This window comes from Phacochoerus africanus, chromosome 2, assembly GCF_016906955.1.
Source record: "Phacochoerus africanus isolate WHEZ1 chromosome 2, ROS_Pafr_v1, whole genome shotgun sequence".
NCBI classification, from domain to species: domain Eukaryota; kingdom Metazoa; phylum Chordata; class Mammalia; order Artiodactyla; family Suidae; genus Phacochoerus; species Phacochoerus africanus.
The window spans coordinates 129,015,478-129,034,687 of record NC_062545.1 but is presented as its reverse complement, the minus strand read 5'-3'; the positions used below and the strand labels follow the sequence as shown (position 1 = coordinate 129,034,687).

Genomic DNA, 19,210 nt, shown 5'->3' with positions numbered 1-19,210 from the left:
GATCATTTGGAGTATCTTTTAATATGGTATATTAGATTGATTAGTTTTCATACTAAACTAGCCTTGCATAAATCCCACTTGGTCATGACGTTGTATGATCCTTTTTTTTTTTTTTTTTTGCTTTTTACGGCTGTACCTGCAGCATTTGGAAGTTCAAGTTCCCAGGCTAGGGTCAAATTGGAGCTGTAGCTGTCGGCCTACGCCATACCCACAGCCACAGCAACATGGGATCTGAACCACGTCTGTGACATGCACCACAGCTCATAGCAGCACTGGATCCTTAACTCAGAGCATGGCCAGGGAGCAAACCTGCGTCATCATGGATACTGTTCAGTTTGTAACCTGCTGAGCCACAACAGGACCTCCTGTATTTTAATAAGCTGGTGGGTTTGGTTAGCTAGTATTTTGCTGAGGGTATTTGTATCTGTTTTCCTAAGGAAAATTGACCTGTAGTTTTCTTTTTTTTTTAATGGCTGAATCTGCATATGGAAGTTCCTGGGCTAGGGGTTGAATTGGCGCTGTAACTGCAGGCCTTTGCTGCGGCTTGTGGGAATGCTGAATCCTTAACCCATTGAGTAAGGCTGCATGTCCTCATGGAGACAATGTTGCATTCTTTGCTTTTATTATTTTTTTGTGGGGGTGATCACACCCACGGCATATGGAGCTTCCCAGGCTAATGGTCCAGTCAGAATTGCAGCTACCAGTGTACTCCAGAGCCATAGCTATGCAGGATCTGCAAACTACACCACAGCTCACGGCATTGCTAGATTGATTCTTAACTCACTGAGCGAGGCCAGGGATCAAACCCACAACCTCATGGTTCCTAGTCAAGTTTGTTTCTGCTGGGCCACGACAGAAAATCCACATTTTTTTTAAGAAATTTTATTGTATTTTACTTTAACTTTTTATATAATGATTTTTTTTTCCATTATAGCTAGTGTACAGTGTTGTGTCAGTTTTCTACTATACAGCATGGTGACCTAGGTCCACATAGAAGTATACATTCTTTTTTCTCTAGTCACGTATGATGAACCAATGTTGCATTCTTAAGCTGCTAAGCCACTACAGGAACTTTACTCGTAGTTTTCTTAAAGTGTTTTTGTTTGACTTTGATATCAGAGTAATGCTTGCGTCATTGTTTAAGTTGGGAGGTGATCTTCTGTTTTTTGGAAGAATTTGAGAAAGATTGGTGTTAGTTCTTTAAACATTTGGTAAAATTCACCAGTGAAGTCACTTGGGCCTGGGCTTTTCTTTAAGGGCAAGTATTTGTTATTATTAATTCAGTCTATCACTGTGAATATTACAGATATTCTGTTTTTTTCTTGTCTTTTTTTTTTTTCATTTTATAGAAAGGTTTTATTTCCTCTTTTTCTTAACTTGTTCAGATTTTACTTAGAGGAGAGGCAGAGGAGGAGGCCAGAAGGGCAAAGGAGAGTTCCAGAGGGCAGAGTCCTGCTTTGCTTCTTATTTCCTTTTTTTTTTTTTTTTGGCTTTTGTCTTTTGTCTGTTGTTGTTGTTGTTGTTGTTGTTGCTATTTCTTGGGCCGCTCCCGCGGCATATGGAGGTTCCCAGGCTAGGGGTCCAACCCGAGGTGTAGCTACCAGCCTACGCCAGAGCCACAGCAACGCAGGATCCGAGCCGCGTCTGCAACCTACACCACAGCTCATGGCAACGCCGGATGGTTAACCCACTGAGCAAGGGCAGGGACCGAACCCGCAACCTCATGGTTCCTAGTCGGATTCGTTAACCACTGCGCCACGATGGGAACTCCGTATTTCCCTTTTTTAATGATTTTTATTTTTTCCATTATAGCTGGTTTATAGTGTTCTGTCAGTTTTCTACTGTATGTATAGCAAAGTGACCCAGTCGCACATACATATATACATTCTTTTTCTCACATTATTCTCCATCATGATCCATCATAAATGACTAGATATTGTTCCTAGTGCTATTCAGCAGGATCTTATTGCTTATCCATTCCAAAGGCAATAGTTTGCATCTATTAACCCCAGATTCCCATTCCATCACACTCTTTTCCCCTCCCCCTTGGCAACTAAAAGTCTGTTCTCCAAGTCCATGAGTTTCTTTTCTGTGGAAAGGTTCATTTGTGCTGTTATTAGATTCTATATATGTGGTAGCATATGGTATTTGTCTTTCTCTTTGTGACTTACTTCACTTAGTATGAGAGTCCTTTGTTCCATTAGTGCAAATGGCAAAATGACATTATTTTGCAAATGGCATTATTTTGTTCTTTTTTAAGGCTGAGTAGCATTCCATTGTGTATACATATCACATCTTCTTCATTCATTCATTTGTTGATGGACATTTAGGTTGTTTCCATGTCTTGGCCATTGTGAATAGTGCTGCAGTGAACATAAAGGTACATGTGTCTTTTCCAAGGAAAGTTTTGTCTGGATATATCCCCAATAGTGGGATTGCTGGGTCATATGGTAGTTCTGTATTTAGTTTTCTGAGGTACCTCCATACTGTTTTCCATAGTGGTTGCACCAATTTACATTCCCACCAACAGTGCAGGAGGGTTCTCTTTTCTCCACACCCTCTCCAGCATTTATTTGTGAACTTATTAATGATGGCCATTCTGACTGGTGTGAGGTGGTACCTCATAGTAGTTTTGATTTGCATTTCTCTAATAATCAGTGACGTTGAGCTTTTTTTCAAGTGCTTGTTGGCCAACTATATCTTTGGAGAAATGTCTATTCAGGTCTTTTGTCCGTTTTTCCATTGGGTTGCTGGCTTTTTTGCTGTTGAGTTATGTAAGTTGTTTGTATATTTTAGAGATTGAGCCCTCGTCAATTGCATCATTTGAAACTATTTTCTCCTATTCTGTGGGGTGTCTTTTTGGGTTTTTTTTTTACAGTTTCCTTTGCTGTGCAAGAGCTTTTAAGTTTGATTGGGTTGGTTTATTTTTGCTTTTGTTTCTGGTGCCTTGGGAGACTGTCCTGTGAAAACATTTATGTGGTTGATGTCAGAGTGTTTTGCCTAGGTTCTCTTCTAGGAGTTTGATGGTGTCTTGTCTCACTTTTAAGTCTTTCAGCCATTTTGAGTTTATTTTTGTGCATGGTGTGAGGGTGTGTTACAGTTTTACTGATTTACATGCAGCTGTCCAGTTTTTCCAGCACCACTTCCTGAAAAGACTGTCTTTTTCCCATTTGATATTCTTGCCTCCTCTGTAGAAGATTAATTGACCATAGGTGTCTGGGTTTATTTCTGGATTCTCTATTCTGTTCTTTGGTCTGTCTGTCTGTTTTGGTACCAGTACCACACTGTCTTGATGACTGTGGCTTTGTAGTATTGCCTGAAGTCTGGAAGAGTTAATGCCTCCTGCTTGGTTTTGGTTCCTCAGGACTGCTTTGGCAATTCTGAGTCTTTTGTGGTTCCATATAAATTTTTGGATTGTTTGTTCTAGTTCTGTGGGAACTGTCATGAGTAATTTGATAGGGATTGCATTGACTCTGTAGATTGCTTTGGGTAGTATGGCCATTTTTATGATACTGATTTTGCTAACCAAGGAGCATCCATTTCTTTGCGTGCTCTTTAATTTCCTTGATTAATGTTTTATAGTTCTCAGCATATAAGTTTCACCTCCTTGGTCAGGTTTATTCCCAGGTATTTAATTTTTTGGGGTGCGATTTTTAAAAATATTGTATTTTCGTATTCCTTTTGTAATATTTCATTGTTAGTATATAGAAGTGCAACCGATTTCAGCATGTTAATCTTGTATCCTGCTATTTTGCTGAATTTGTTGATCAGTTGGAGTAGTTTTTGTGTTAGGGTTTTCTATATATAGTATCATGTCATCTGCATACAGTGACAGTTTTACTTTCTTCCAATTTGGATACCTTTTATTTCTTTTGTTCCTCTGGTTGCTGTGGCTAGGACTTCCAATACTATGTTGAATAAAAGTGGTGAGGGTGGGCATCTTTGTGTTGTTCTAGATTTTAGTGTGAAGGCATTCAGCTTTTCTCCATTGAGTATTATATTTGCTGTGGGCTTGTCATAAATGGCTTTTATTATATTAAGGTATGTTCCCTTTATACCCACTTTGGTAAGAGTTTTTATCATGAATGGATGTTGGACTTCGTCAGATGCTTCTTCTGCATCTATTGAAATGATCATGTGGTTTTTGACTTTTCTTTTGTTAATGTGATTTATGATATTGATTGATTTGCGTGTGTTGAACCATCCTTGTGAACCTGAGATGATTCCCACTTGGTCGTGGTGTGTGATTTTTTTTTTATATGTTGTAGGATTTGCTTGGCTAAAATTTTGTTGAGAGCTTTTTCATCTATATTCATCAAAGATAGTGGCCTGTAATTTTCTTTTTTGGTGGTATCTTTGGTTTTGGAATTAGGGTGATGGTGGCATTATAGAATGTCTTTGGGAGTGTTCCTTCTCCTTCAACATTTTGGAAAAGTTTAAGGAGGATGGGTATGAGTTCCTCTTTGTATGTTGGGTAGAATTTACCTGTGAAACCATCTGGTACTGGACTTTTCGTTTGTAGGGACTGTGTTTATTACACATTCAATTTCACTTCTAGAGATCCATCTGTTCAGTTGATCTATTTCTTCTTGATTCTTTTTTGGCAGGCTGTAAGTCTCTAGAAAGTTTTCTCTTTCTTCTAGGTTGTCAGATTTGTTGGCATATAATTGTTCATAGTATTATCTTATGGTTTTTTGTGTTTCTGCAGTATCCATTGTGATTTCTCCTTTTTTGTTTCTTATTTTTTTTGTTTGGGTTTTTTCCCTCATCTTCTTGTTGAGTCTGGCCAGAGGTTTGTCAGTTTTGTTTACCTTTTCAAAGAATCAGCTCTTGGTTTTATTGATTTTTTTTTCTGTTGTTTTTTGTGAATCTCTGTTTTATTGATTTCCTCTCTGATCTTTATGATTTCCTTCCTTCTGCTGATGTTAGGTTTTGTTTGTTCTTTTTCTAATTCATTTAGGAGGTGGGTTAAGTTTTCAATTTGAGATTTTTCTTTTTTGAGGAAGATCTGTATTACTATGAATTTCACTCTAAGCACTGCTTATGTAGCATCCCGTAGATTTTGAATGGTTGTGTCTTCATTATCATTTGTCTCGAGGTATTTTTTAATTTCCTTTTTGATTTCCTCATTGACCCATGGGTTTTTTAGTAGCATGTTTAGTCTCCATGTAGTTAGTTTCTTCTAATTTCTTCTCCTGTTGTTGATTTCTGGTTTCATGACATTGTGATCAGAGCTTGTGTCTATTTTTGTTGTGTCTTTCTAGAAAAGTGTCCATTGAATCTAGGTTAGGTTATCTCATTAGTTGGTGTACAGTTTTTTATAGTATTCCCTTATAATACATTTTATTTCTGTAAGTTTGGTATTAATATTCATTCATTCCTGATTTTTGTAGGTAGATTTTTCTCCTTTTTTCTTGGCTAATTCTGAAGATTTGTCCGAGTTCCCATCGTGGCTCAGTGGTTAACAAATCCGACTAGGAACCATGAGGTTGTGGGTTCAATCCCTGGCCTTGCTCAGTGGGTTAAGGATCTGGGGTTGCCATGAGCTGTGGTGTAGGTCGCAGACACGGCTCGGATCCTGAGTTGCTGGTGGCTACAGATCTGATTAGACCCCTAGCCTGGGAACCTCCATATGCCATAGGTGTGGCCCTAGAAAAGGCAAAAAGACCAAGAAAAAAGACAAAACAAATGATTTGTCAGTTTTTGAATTCCTGTTGTGGCTTAGTGGGTTAAGAACCTGATGTAGTCTCTGAAGATGTGGATCCAATCCCTGGCTTTGCTCAGTGAGTTAAGGCTCCAGCATTGTCTCAAGCTGTGTAGTAGTTCACAGTTGTGACTGAGACCTGATTTTATTTTGATTGTGGTATAGGGTGCAGCTTCGATATGACCCATAGCCTGGAACTTTCATGTGCAGCAGGTGCATCCATAAAAAGGAAAAAAATTTGTCAGTTTTGTTGACCTTTTCAGATAACCAACTTTTGGCTTCATTGATTTCAGAAAAATGTATCTGATTTAATTCTCCTCTTTCTCCTCTATTTCTTCTTCTTCTTTTTTTTTAAGACTGCAGCCACAGCATATGGAGGTCCCAAGGCTAGCTCCAGCAATTTGGAGCTGTAGCTGCCAGCCACAATCACAGCAGTGTGGGGTCTGATCTACGTGTGTGATCTACATCACAGTTCATGGCAGTGCAAAATCCTTAACCCACTGAGCAAGGCCAGGGATCAAACCTGCGTCCTCATGGATACTAATTGGGTTTGTTTACTGCTGAGCCATGACGGGAACTTTGTTCTCCTCTATTTCTTATAATTTTCTTTCTTATACTTGCTTTAGATTTAGTTTACTTTTCTCTTCCTATTTTTTTAAGCCTGCTAAAAGGCTTTTTTAAAAGTTGATTTGAAGTTTTTTTAAAAAATACTGGTATTTTCAGCTCTAAATTTCCCTCTGAGCACTGCTTTTGGGGACATCCCATGAGTTTTCATGTGTTGTGTTTTAGTGTTCATTTGTAGTGAAGTATTTTCTAATTCTCCTTGTGATTTCGTCTTTGACAGTGTTTATTTATGAGTTTGTTGTTTAATTTCTGCATATTTATTGATTTCTTAGAATTTCCTTCTTTGTGATTTCTAATTCCAGTATGGTTGGAGATTCTAGACTTGTATGATTTCAGCCCTTTCAAATGAGACTTGTTTTGTATAGTTTGTAGTCAGTCATTGAGAATATACGTAAGTTGAGAAAAATGTGTTTTTTGTTCTTGAGTGGAGTATTACATATATATGTCTCTTAAGTCTCAAGGATTGTTCAGTTCTTCTATTTCTTTGTTGATCTTTTATCTAGGTGTTTTATCCATTATGTGGGAGAGGGCTTCTTTTTATTTTTTGTCCTCACCTGTGGCATGTGGAAGTTCCTGGGCCAGGGATCGAACCTGCACCACAACAGTAACCAGAGCCACAACAAAGACAATGCCAGATCCTTAACTTCCTGAGACTGAGGAAACTCTTCTATTCATTATTGAAAATGCAGTATTAAGGTCTCCACCTATTGTTCAATTGCCTGTTTTTCATTTTAAATTGTATATACTTGGGGACTCTTGTTATGTGCATGCATGTTTATAATTTCCCTCTAAGTGCTGTTTATTACAGAATTACCAGAAATTTTGATATGCTCTGTTTCTGTTGTTTTTCATTTCTAAATACTTTGTATTTCCCTTGTGAATTTTTAATTTTTTTTTGACTCATGGTTTATAAATTTAAGAAAATTTCAAGTATGTGGTATTGTCTAAGATTTTGAGGAGAGTTCCATGGTGGTGCAGTGGGTTAAGGATCTGGCGCTGTCACTTCTGTGGCTTGGGTTGCAGCTGCAGTGTGGGTTTGATCCTTGGCTCCAGAACTTCTGCATGCCTTGGGTGTGGCCAAAAAAAAATTTTTGTTTTTTTGTTTTTGATTAATAATTGTGGTCAAAGAACATACTTTGTAAGTTTTTTTTGGTTATTTTTTTGTCTTTTTTTGCCATTTCTTGGGCCGCTCCCACGGCACATGGAAGTTCCCAGTTTAGGGGTCTAATCGGATTTGTAGCCACTGGCCTACACCAGAGCCACATCAATGCAGGATCCGAGCCATGTCTGCAGCCTACACCACAGTTCATGGCAGTGCAATATCCTTAACCCCCTGAGCAAGGCCAGGGACCAAACCCGCAACCTCATGGTTCCTAGTCGGATTCATTAACCATGGCGCCACGATGGGAACTTCTGTAAGATTTTAGTCTTAAAATTTTTCAAAATTTGTTTTCAGGCCCAGCATATGGTCTATCTCACGGAGACAGACCATGTGAAATTGAAAAGTGTGTGTTTTCTGGATCTGTTTTGTGAGTGGTCCGTTTTGAAAATTTATGAGTGCTTGACTGCTCCATCTCTTTTAGATGTGTTAAGTATACTTTTTATAACTTACTATTGGAATTGGTCAAAACTCTGCGTTTCAGCTTTCTTCTTTAAATGTACTTGTTTTTCTTTCCAGTGAATATCCACTGGTTATTTTTAAGTTCAAAAGACCATTCTCTTAAACTTTCCCAAAACCTTTATTTTGTCCATGAAGAATGATCTAGCATTTTATATATACACTATGATATGTATATATGATTACCTGCTAGACTTGTTGATTTTCATGGGACGAGATTATCATTTTTACCCATTTATTGCCCTTTTTGTATCAGATGTTCAGTAAGTATTTAAATTTTAATGAGCTGAACCTCATAGGAGTTAACTAGCCCTTATGTCTTTAGTAAGGCCTACTTTATATCAGTATATTATTTGATAAGGTTTTATAATTTCCATGTAATGATTCTAGGTTTAAGATAGGTTCACTTGTAGGTATTTTTGGAAATATTTCAAAAACATTTTACAAAAGTTGAATAAAAATAACTTTATTTTTGGGAAATTCTCCCATACATTTGCTATGTATCGGGAGTTTTCTGAGGAGTGCTGTGGTGAAGAACAAAGGAATTAAGACAAAATTTATGCACTGTAAATAGGGTTTTTATTTTATTTAAAATACTTTTAATTTACTTATTGGCCATGCCCACAGCATGCAGAAGCCAGGGATTGAACCTGTGCCATGCCAGTGACCTGAGCCATAGCAGTAACAATGTCAGAACCTTACCCTGCTAGGCCACCAAGGAACTCCTATTTCTTTTTTATTTTTAAATTACTTTATTGAAGTATAGCTGATTTACAGTATCATGTTAGTTTCAGGCATAAAGCACAGTGATTCAATTATATGTATTTTGCAGAATCTTTTCCCTCATAATAAGATTATTTTACTAAATATGGTTTTTAGGTAAATAATACATGCCTTGAGTAAATCCCTTTAGAAGTTCACATTGACTCCTTAGGAGAAAAGGCAATATTTATTTTATTTGGGGATCACAACTAAAAACTGAGCACCATTTGGTGAATGAAAACAGTAATTTGGAGAGATACTTTAGGATTTTTTTGGTGAAGTTTTTTTTGGGGGGGCCACTTTTTAAAAAATTTATTATTACAGTTGATTTACAATGTTCTGTCAATTTCTGCTGTACATTCAGTCGTACATATATGTGTGTGTGTGTATTCTTTTTCTCACATTATTCTCCAACATGTTCCATCACACGTGGTTAAATATAGTTCCCTATGCTATACAGCAAGGTCTCATTGCTTATCTGCTCTAAATGCAACAGTTTGCGTTTACTAACCCCAAACTCCCAGTCCATCCCACTCCCTCCTCCTTGACAACCACAAGTATGCTCTCCACTACTATGAGTTTGTTTCTTTTCTGTAGATAGGTTCATTTGTGCTATATATTAGATTCCAGATATAAGTAATACCATATGGTATTTGTCTTTCTCTTTCTGACTTACTTCACTTAGTATGAGAGTTTCTAGTTCCATCCATGTTGCTTCAAAGAGCATTATTTTGTTCTTTTTCATGGCTGAGTAGTATCCCATTGTGTATATGTACCACATCTTAATTCATTCATCTGTTGATGGACATTTGTTTCCATGTTTCGGCTATTATGAATAGTGCTGCAGTGAACATAGGCTTGAATGTGTCTTTTTCAGTTAAAGTTTTGTCCATATATGTGCCCAGGAGTGGGATTGCTGGATTATATGGTAATTCTATATTTAGTTTCCTGAGGTACCTCCATACTGTTTTCCATAGTGATTGTACCATCCGGCCATTCTTATTAAACTTGTATGCTTGTTGATCAATAGAATTGTTATTATTAGTATAAATTCATGAATTAATTTGTTGACTAAGAGTATTTTCCATTACATTGTGAGCTCCAGAGGGTTGTTTTACTAGATATTTACCTACCCCAGTGCCTAGAATGTGGTTAAGTGCCCAGTAAATATTTGTTGAATGAATGAATAAATGAGAGATTAAGTGAATGATAATGTTGGCATGGGTGGAGGCAACATAGTGCTCTTGAAGAAACATGCACACTCTTTGGTGTTACTCTTTATTAATTTGATCATAGCATATGAAGTTGTGGGAAGGTTATCTGAGAGAATGTTTAGAGTTCATAGCGTTTATGCCTTAGAATTAAAATATTAGGTTTCTCATTTCAATCTCCTATAGACTTGGACTTCTTTTTAATGAGATTTTTGTTATATAAGCTGGGCACATGTCAGTACGCTAGGTTTAATTGTAATAACCCTTATTATTTTTCTCTTACAGTTTTACATGTGGCACCCATAAAACATGAGGCTGAGAACACGGAAAGCTTCTCAGCAATCAAATCAAATCCAAACACAACGCACTGCCAGAGCAAAGAGGAAATACTCAGAGGTTGACGATAGCCTGCCTTCAGGAGGAGAAAAACCACCGAAGAATGAAACCGGCTTATTGTCTTCAATTAAAAAATTTATTAAAGGAAGCACACCCAAGGTAAAGGTTTTACCTTACTTATAACATTAAAAGTGAAATTTGGGTTGTTTTTTAAGCATGTGAAGATGAGAACTTAAGGAGTTCCCTGGTGGCTCAGAAGGTTAAAGATCTGGAGTTGTCACTGCTGTGGCCCAAGCTGCTGCGGCACAAGTTTGAGCCCTGCTTGGCCTAACAATTTCCCCATGCTTACAGTGTAGTTTAAAAAAAAAAAAAAAGAGAGAAATTCAGTATTGCTGGAGCCCACTTTTTGGTGTTAAGAGTATTTACATGTAAAATAATTAATGGCCAGTCAAGAAAACATTATTCATTCTACTTAACTGATCTACTTAGCCTTCTGTTTTTTCATCATAGTATTTATGACAAGTAAAAGAAATTTTTTCTTATTTATTTACCTGAGTTTTTTTTCCCCTTCCTTTTTTTTTGTTTCAAAGATGAGTTAAAGTTTTATGTTAATATTAATACATTGTCTAATTATGGCATAGTTTCTCTTGTCTATCTGAATTCTAACATTTGTACAATGCAAATGTTATTCATTAAAGAGAAAACAGTTATTAAAGAAAGAATGGACACTGACCTCCAGATGTATACTCTGGAACCAGTTTGAATGATCTGAGGAAAGTCATTTGCCCCTCTGAGCCTCAAGAAGACAGTAAAATGGGACTAATATTAACCGCTTTTTATGCCTCAGAGTCGTTTTCTATCTTTCTTCCCTTCCCTTCCCTTCCTTCTTTCAAGTCTTTCTAGGGCCACACCCATTGCATATGGAGGTTCCCAGGCTAGGGGTCAAATCGGAGCTCTAGCTGCTGGCCTACACCACAGCCACAGCAACACAGGATCTGAGCCACATCTGTGACCTACACCACAGCTCATGGCATCATGGCAATGCCGGATCCTTAACCCACTGAGTGAGGCCAGAGATCAAACCTGCGTCCTCATGGATCCTAGTCGGATTTGTTACTTCTGAGCCACGATAGGAACTCTCCTCAGAGTTGTTTTCAAATTAAATGGCAAACAGATGGAAAAGCAGTTTGAGAAATTGTATTGCGCTCTCTAAATGGATAGTGTTACCATTCATTTTATGTGGATTTTGTTATCACTGTTGACTACCTTTGTGTTCTTTCTTGGGATTATTATTTATTTTGACCACACCAGAGGCATGCTCTAGAAATTCCTGGGCCAGGGATTGAGCCCATGCCACAGCAGCAACCAAATATATATGATATATAAATACATAATATATATTTATATATATATGATAAGTATATCATATATTTTATATATAAGTATGTCGTATTTTATATGGTAAATGTTTTTATATGTTTTTTGTTATAATGTAAATTTATCACTTTTATAAGTAGAAAAATAAGTGTAATGGTTTATTCATAGTGATAGATTTTGTCGTCATAGAAGTAACAAAACCTAGTTCCTGTGAACCATTGGCCAAGATTTAGAAGTATTCTATGTTCAGGAGTTCTCTTGTGGTGCAGCAGGTTAAGGACCCAGTGTTATCACTTCAGAGTCTTGGGTCACTGTTGTGGGAAGGTTTCATTCCCTAGCCTAGGAACTTCCACATGCCACAGGTGCAGCCAGGAAAAAAAAAAAAGCATTCTGTGTTTATAGAATTTTCCTCATTGTTTTGGTGGCTTTATTTGGTTTTGTTTTTTCTAATAATATAAGTAAAATTTCTTGGTTTTATTTTTGTATGAGGCATATAGCGGCTTGATATGTGATCTCAGTTCCCAGACCAGGGGTTAAACCCAGGCCCCAGTAATGAAAGTGCTGAATCCTACCTGCTAGACCACCAGGGAACTCCCTTTGTTAATTTTAAATAGAATTTTAAAAGTTTTTTGAGTTAATTTATATAAACCTAGAAGTATTCTAGTATTATTGTGTAGCAAAGATCAGATTCCTTCCAGAAACATGGATTCCTTTATCTTTACATTCCAAATGGCTTGGCATTAGACTCTGTCGATGAGAGTATTACTCTGTGTCAGTTCATTCTCTGAACAATTCAGTGTTGTAAAATTCTTCCACATCTTGAAGAAAATATACCTACCCTTTGCTTTTTCATATGTTCTTGTTTTCCACATGCAAGTGCAAACCCTCAGTCACTGTCCTGGCTAAATATTTCTAGTTTTCATTATATGACATTATATGATACAGGTCACCATCTTGGTCAGCCTTTTCTCTTGTTCATGAGAGGTAACAAGCAACCAGAAGTGAAGACTTCTGACTTCTGTTCATACTTAATTTCTTTGATCTAGACATTCTTCTATTAATATGGCCTCATATCATCATGCTTTTTTCTCTTTTTGTAGTTTTAGATCTGTCTTTTTTGGTCAGTAAATTTTGCCCATGTTAATGAAAACACTCAGGGTTTTCCTTTTTTCTTTCTTTTTAAAAAGTTTTTTATCAAAATGTGGGTGATTTACGGTGTTTTAGTTTCAGGTGTACAGTAAAATGATTTAGTTACACATAGATGTATGTGTGTGTGTATATATATGTGTGTGTGTGTGTGTATGTGTGTGTATATATATATTCTTTATGTTCTTTCCACTACAGTTTATTATGAGGTATTGAATATAGTTCCCTGTGCTATACTGTAGGTCCTTGTTGTCTATTTTGCATGTAATAGTGTGTATCTTTTTTTTGTTTGTTTTGTTTTAAATGGCTGCACCTGTGGCATACAGAAGTTCCTGGGACAGGGATTGAATCTCAGCCACAGCTGCCATTTTTGTTGTAGTTGTGGCGGTGCTGGATTCTTTAACCCACTGTGCTAGGTAGGGGATTGAACCTGCGCCTTTGCAGCAACCAGAGCTGTTGAGGTCACAATCTTTTTTTTTTTTTATCTTTTTAGGGCTGCACCTGAGGCATATTGGAAGTTCCCAGGCAAGAGGGGATTGAATTGGAGCTGCAGCTGCCAGCCTATGCCACAGCCACATCAATGTGGGATCTGAGCCATCTATCTCTCTGACTTGTACTGCAGCTTGCAGCAGTGCTGTATTCTTAACCCACTGAATGAGGCCAGGGATTGAGCCTGCATCTTTATTGATACTAGTCAGGTTCTTGACCCACTGAGCCACAATGGGAACTCCTGTGGTAGCATCCTCAAGCTGTTTCGCCACTGCGGGAACTCCTTTTTAATACCAAACTCCTAGTTTATCCCCCTGCTCTTTTTCCTTTCAGTAACCATGAGTTTTTCTCTGTCTGTGAGTCTGTTTTGTAAATAAAGTCATTTGTATCATTTTCTTTTGTAGATTTCATATGTGAGTGATATCATATATTTGTCTTTTTCTATCTTATTTCACTTAGTATGATAACCCCTAGGTCCATCCATGTTGCTGCAAATGGCATTATTTAATTATTTTTTATGGTTAACATTCCATTGTGTATGTATACCACATCTTTATCCATTCATCGGTTGATGGACACTTAGATTGCTTCTGTGTTTTGACTATTGTAAATAGTGCTGATATGGGGTGCATGTATCTTTTTTTTTTTTTTTTTTTGCCACCCTGTGGCATGTGGAGTTTCTAGACCAGGGCTCATTTCCAAGCCATAGTTGTGACCTATGCCACAGGTGTGGCAGTGCTGGATCTTTTAACCACCGTACTGGGCTGAGGATCAGACCTGCGTCCTGGTGTTGCAAAGATGCCATCGATTCCATTGTGTCACAGCGGGAACACTGCATGTATCTTTTTGACTTGGGTTTTTTTTTTAATAGAAATTGCTCTCGATTTATTTATTTTTAACCAAAATGCAGGATTTTTTCATTGATGCCTATTTACTCAGAGATCTTAAATAGGATAGGATTACTAAAAACTTGTTTACAAACTAATGTATTCTTCATTAATTAATATTTTTAAGCAGTTTTTCCTACAGCTACAAATTTATTTAATTGTACTGTTGTTCATCCCAGATTTCATTATTATATTCTGTAAAATTATTATGAAAATTAGTACTTGAATAGCTTACTGAAATGAGGGTGTACTGTTTCTTTTCCCATTCAACTAATTCTATGTTAGAAGTAAATTAAAAGATTATCTTGTCATGTATTATTCCTAATGAGCTTATTCTGGGTTCTAATTGTTATTTCTTATCTACATTGTTATTAAACCATCTTCTTGATTACATTCTAAAATTTTACTGTGTTTCCATACAATGCTTACTTTTATGTTCATATTTTAAATACAATGTTGTTGTCTTTTTCAAAAATTTTGCAGGGTATAACTGAATCTGCCGAACACCTGAAACTAACACAACATTGTAAATCAACTATACTCCAGTAAGAAATAAAAATTAAACTAAAAAATTGGTGTAGGAGTTTGTAGCTGATGTTTATTGAATATTATTTGAATATTTTACAAATACGGAATGTTTATATCCAGTATCATTTCAATCCTTATAACCATCTTTTGACATTTTACAGAAGAGAAAAACTGAGACTTAGTGAGTTTAGGTAACTTGTACAATGTTAATTATAACAATTATAATTATAATAAATAGCTTGGCAAGAATAAAATATAACAATAAGAAACAACTACAATAACAGTTAATTGAGCACTTACTGTATGTCCTGCATTGTTCTTGGTGCTTTAAGTTAATAAGTTCTTTAAGCCTTCAAACCATATGATGTAGTTGCTATCATCGCTGTATTACATATGAGGAAACATAGCCTTAAATAACTTGTACAGGGTTATTTAACTTTAAGTAGCAACACTGAAATTGAAACCCAGATACCCTTGTCAGAGCCTACATTATTAGTCATTGTGCACTACTGCCTTTCCAGTAAGTGATAATATTGAGATTTAAACCCAAGTGCAGTTTGACTCTGATACTTATGCTCTTTTTCCTATACCATTCTATGTCAAAGTAGCCAAGATATTTTCTTTATAGCATCGCTTATCTTGTGTAAGGACTGAAAATTTTTCTTGATGACAGTAAATAAGAATTGAGTCTTCCTATGCTTGTTTTTTCATTTATTTATATTCTATCATCAGCTCGAAATTTGAAGCTTATTCTTTTTCTAGGAAAGTTTTTCACCTAGTGTTTTTTTGCATATATCATCATCCTCTATCTTAAGTCTTTCTGACTGGATAAAAGACTACTTCTCTTATTTTTCCAAGTATCCTTTTTAAAAACCAAATTAGATAACTCCCTATGCTGCCACTGGTTTCTTTTGTACCTCTCTTTTGGACTTTTAGAATTATGTAGTCAGAATTGAACTTTTTATTTATTTATTTATCTATTTATTTTTATTTTTTTTTTGGCTTCCCCGTGGCATGTGGAGTTCCTGGGCTAGGGATCAGATCTGAGCCACAGTTGCAGCATAAGCAATAGCTGCCATAATGCCAGATCCTTAACCCACTGGTGTTGGACTGGGGATCGAACCTGTGTCCCAACACTCCCAAGATGCTACTGATCCCGTTGCACCACAGTGGAACTCCAGAATTGAACTTTTTAGACAAGACTTCTTGCTTTCTCTTTTGAGCTGTCTTCCTTCTAAGGTGTCTGACTTGCTTTCATGCTTGTCTTAGGATTCTGCTTCTTTGAAAATTGGTCTCTGCATATTAGCCAACCTTTTTGCTCTATTTTAGTATTACGATTTTTAGTTTGAATGGTATTCTTGCCAGTTTACTATCACTGTCCCATTTTATATTGCTAATAAGTTTTAATCTGTATTCTAATCTTAATTTGGCATAAATTAGTCATGAGAGTATTCAGATAATTTAAACATATGTTTATGTAACAGTTGTGTATTAGTTTACTAGTGTATATAATAATAGTCTGCCATAACAAAATATCACAGACTAGATAGCTTAAAAAACAGAAGTTTACTTTCTCACAGTTCTGGCAGCTAGAAGTCTAAGATCAAGGTGTTTCCAGGTTGGATTTTTTTTGAGTCAAGTTCACTCCTTGACTTGCAGATTGTCAAGGCTTCTTGCTGTGTCCTCATATGGTTGCCCCTTGGTGTCTGTGTTGTAATCTCCTCATCTTTTAAGGACACCAGTTATACTTGGATTGGGGCCCATCCTGATAACCCCACTTTGACTTTAATTACCTCTTTAAAGGCCCTATCTCCAAATATGATTACATTCTCAGATTGTCAGCCTTAGGGCTTCCAATAGGAATTTTAGGGCACACAAGCTCAGCCCATAACAGAAGGAATGAAATCTCTGGTCTGTTTCAAATCCAGACTTTATGACTCAGTAATTTACCACTTCCCTCATTTCAAAATTATGTAATTGTCAGTAAGAGCACTCAGGAATTGTTTGTACAGGGTCTTTATGCTCTTAGCGTGATGAGATTTCTGATACACATTTGAAGTGAAGGAAGGCCTCACAAGTAAAATACATTTTCTTTATACCAGTGATCTCTGTACTTTTCTAAATAGTTGGTTTCTAGAATTTTCCCATAACAAAATGGTCTTTTTCTCTGTTCTTTTTTGTTTTTTGTGGGTTTTTTTTTTCCTTTTTTTTTAGGGTTATACCCGCGCATATGAAAGTTCCCAGGCTGGGGGTCTAAACAGAGCTACAGCTGCCGAGCTGCCGGCCTACACCACAGCCACAGCAATGCAGGATCTGAGCTCTTTCAGCCACCTACACCACAGCTCAGGGCAATGCCGGAACCTAACCCCCTGAGCAAAGCCAGGGATTGAACCCACAACCTCATGGTTCCTAGTCGGATTCGTTTCTACTGCACCACGACGGGAACTCCTTTTTCTCTGTTCATACTTAAATAGTGTTATGCTGTCATAGTTAGGAGTCATCAGTTTCTTGTTATATTAAATCAATTTAGATCTTTTAATTATGATCCACAGAAAGACATCACATCTTATATACTACATGCATACATATGAAACAGAATTCACCCTTAATGACTTGATGTGCTGTGATTTTTCTTTTTTGTTTTTTCTTATTCTTTTTTTAAAGGCAATTTTCATACTTCAAATTGATTTTATGATCCTACTGATGGATTTTGGTCCTTAGTTTGAAAAACGTGATTAGGAGTTCCTGTTGTGGCAAGTTAAGAACCTGACTAGTGGGAGTTCCCGTTGTGGCACAGCGAAAATGAATCCAACTAATATCCATGAGGATGCAGGTTTGATCCCTGGCCTTTCTCAGTGGGTCATGGACACGGCTTTGCTGTGAGCTGTGGTGTAGGTCGCAGAGGTGGCTTGGATCTGGTCTTAGTGTGGCTGTGCTGTCAGGTGTGGCTCCTTTTCGACCCCTAGTCTGTAAACTTCCCTATGCCACAGGTGCAGCCCTAAAAAAGAAGAACCCTACTAGTATCCATGAGGATGCAGGTTTGATCCCTGGCCTCACTTAGTGGGTTAAGGATCCAGTGTTGCTGCAAGCTGCAGAGTGGGTTACAGAGGCAGCTCGGATCCTGCGTTGCTCTGTCGTAAGCTTGCAGCTACAAGCTCCGATTTGGTCCCTAGTCCCAGGAACTTCCATATGAAACGGTTGGGGCCCTTAAAAAAAAAAAAAAAAACCATGATTAGATGAAAACTTAATTCTCTTTAACCTTTGTATTACCAAGCTTCATAGTTTTATTTGGGAATTATCTTCCTTCCAAAGTTAAATCTCACTTGTTTGTGTAATAAGCACATCTCTCTAGATGTGTTCTTTAACTATGCTAATTTACTGTTTATTATGAACTGAAGAAAAATTAGAAGCCCATGCTGATGGTTGGATTTAATGACAGAAAAGAATTGGTTTTATTTATTCATATTCATATTCTCTTCCTCCCACCCTACCCTTCCCTTCCCCCCTTTTGTACCCACACATGTACCTGCATACACTGATATATTCTTATATTTCCTTGCTTGGTCTGCTGAACTACGTGCACCTAGCACCCAGATCTTAAGTTTCTAAATACTATCTTCTACTAAAAAGAATCAGTGTTCTTTGAAGAAATGTCTTATTCTAAAGCTTTAGTAGTACAAATTGTAACCTCTAGAATGAAAGAAATAACTCATGAGACCATCGTAAATATATAGAGGAGTGAATGAGATGAAAGGGAAAGTTCTGCCTCTTTCCCCTTCCCCTCTCTGAATATCTAGCCAGAAAACATTTGTTAGAGATTTTCCTTTCTACATTAGATTAATTGGTATTTTGCTTGAAAGTCAAAAATTAGATTTGGGGAGTTCCAGTCATGGCATCATGGAAAAGAATCCGACTAGGAACCATGAGGTTGTGGGTTCGATCCCTGGCCCTGCTCAGTGGGTTAAGGATCCGGCTTTGTCATGAGCTGTGGTGTAGGTCACAGGTGCAGCTTGGAGTCCACATTGCTGTGGCTGTTGTGTAGGCCAGCAGCTGCAGCTCCAATTGGACCCCTAGCTTGGGAACCTCCATATGCCGTGGGTGCAGCCCTAAAAAGCAAAAGAAAAAAAATTTGAATCTGTTTTTGAAATGTCTTCTGTTACATTGATCTGTATATCTTTACATCTGTACTGTACTTACTACTGCAGCTTTTATAGTGAGTTTTGAAATGAGATAGTATAAATGTTCTTAGTTCTTTTTCAAGTTTGTTTTTTTATTTTAGATCCTTTATACTTACATGTAAATTTTAGAATTAGCTTGTCTATTTCTTAAAAAGCCTTGAATTATATTAGAGATTGTATCAAATATGTAGGTCATTTAGTGAGAATGGATGTCTTAACATTGAGCCTGCGGTTTATGATCATCATGTACATATTTATGTTCATATAGGTGTGCTCAAATTTTTACCCATAATGTAAAGTTCTTACATGACTTTCGTGCATCTTATTCTTACATATTTCATGTTTTGTAA

The 19,210-nt window shown here is 36.9% G+C and overlaps 1 protein-coding gene across 3 annotated transcripts in view; it reads left to right on the top strand.

Moving 5' to 3' along the window:
• Positions 1 to 19,210, top strand: part of CTDSPL2 (CTD small phosphatase like 2) — a 94,480-nt gene that overhangs the window by 24,134 nt on the left and 51,136 nt on the right. For all 3 annotated transcript variants that reach the window (XM_047766483.1, XM_047766484.1, XM_047766482.1), the window contains exon 2: positions 10,205 to 10,414. In XM_047766483.1, the coding sequence (XP_047622439.1) occupies positions 10,229 to 10,414 (186 nt within the window). In that variant the 5' untranslated portion in view covers positions 10,205 to 10,228. The remainder of the gene's footprint in view (positions 1 to 10,204; positions 10,415 to 19,210) is intronic.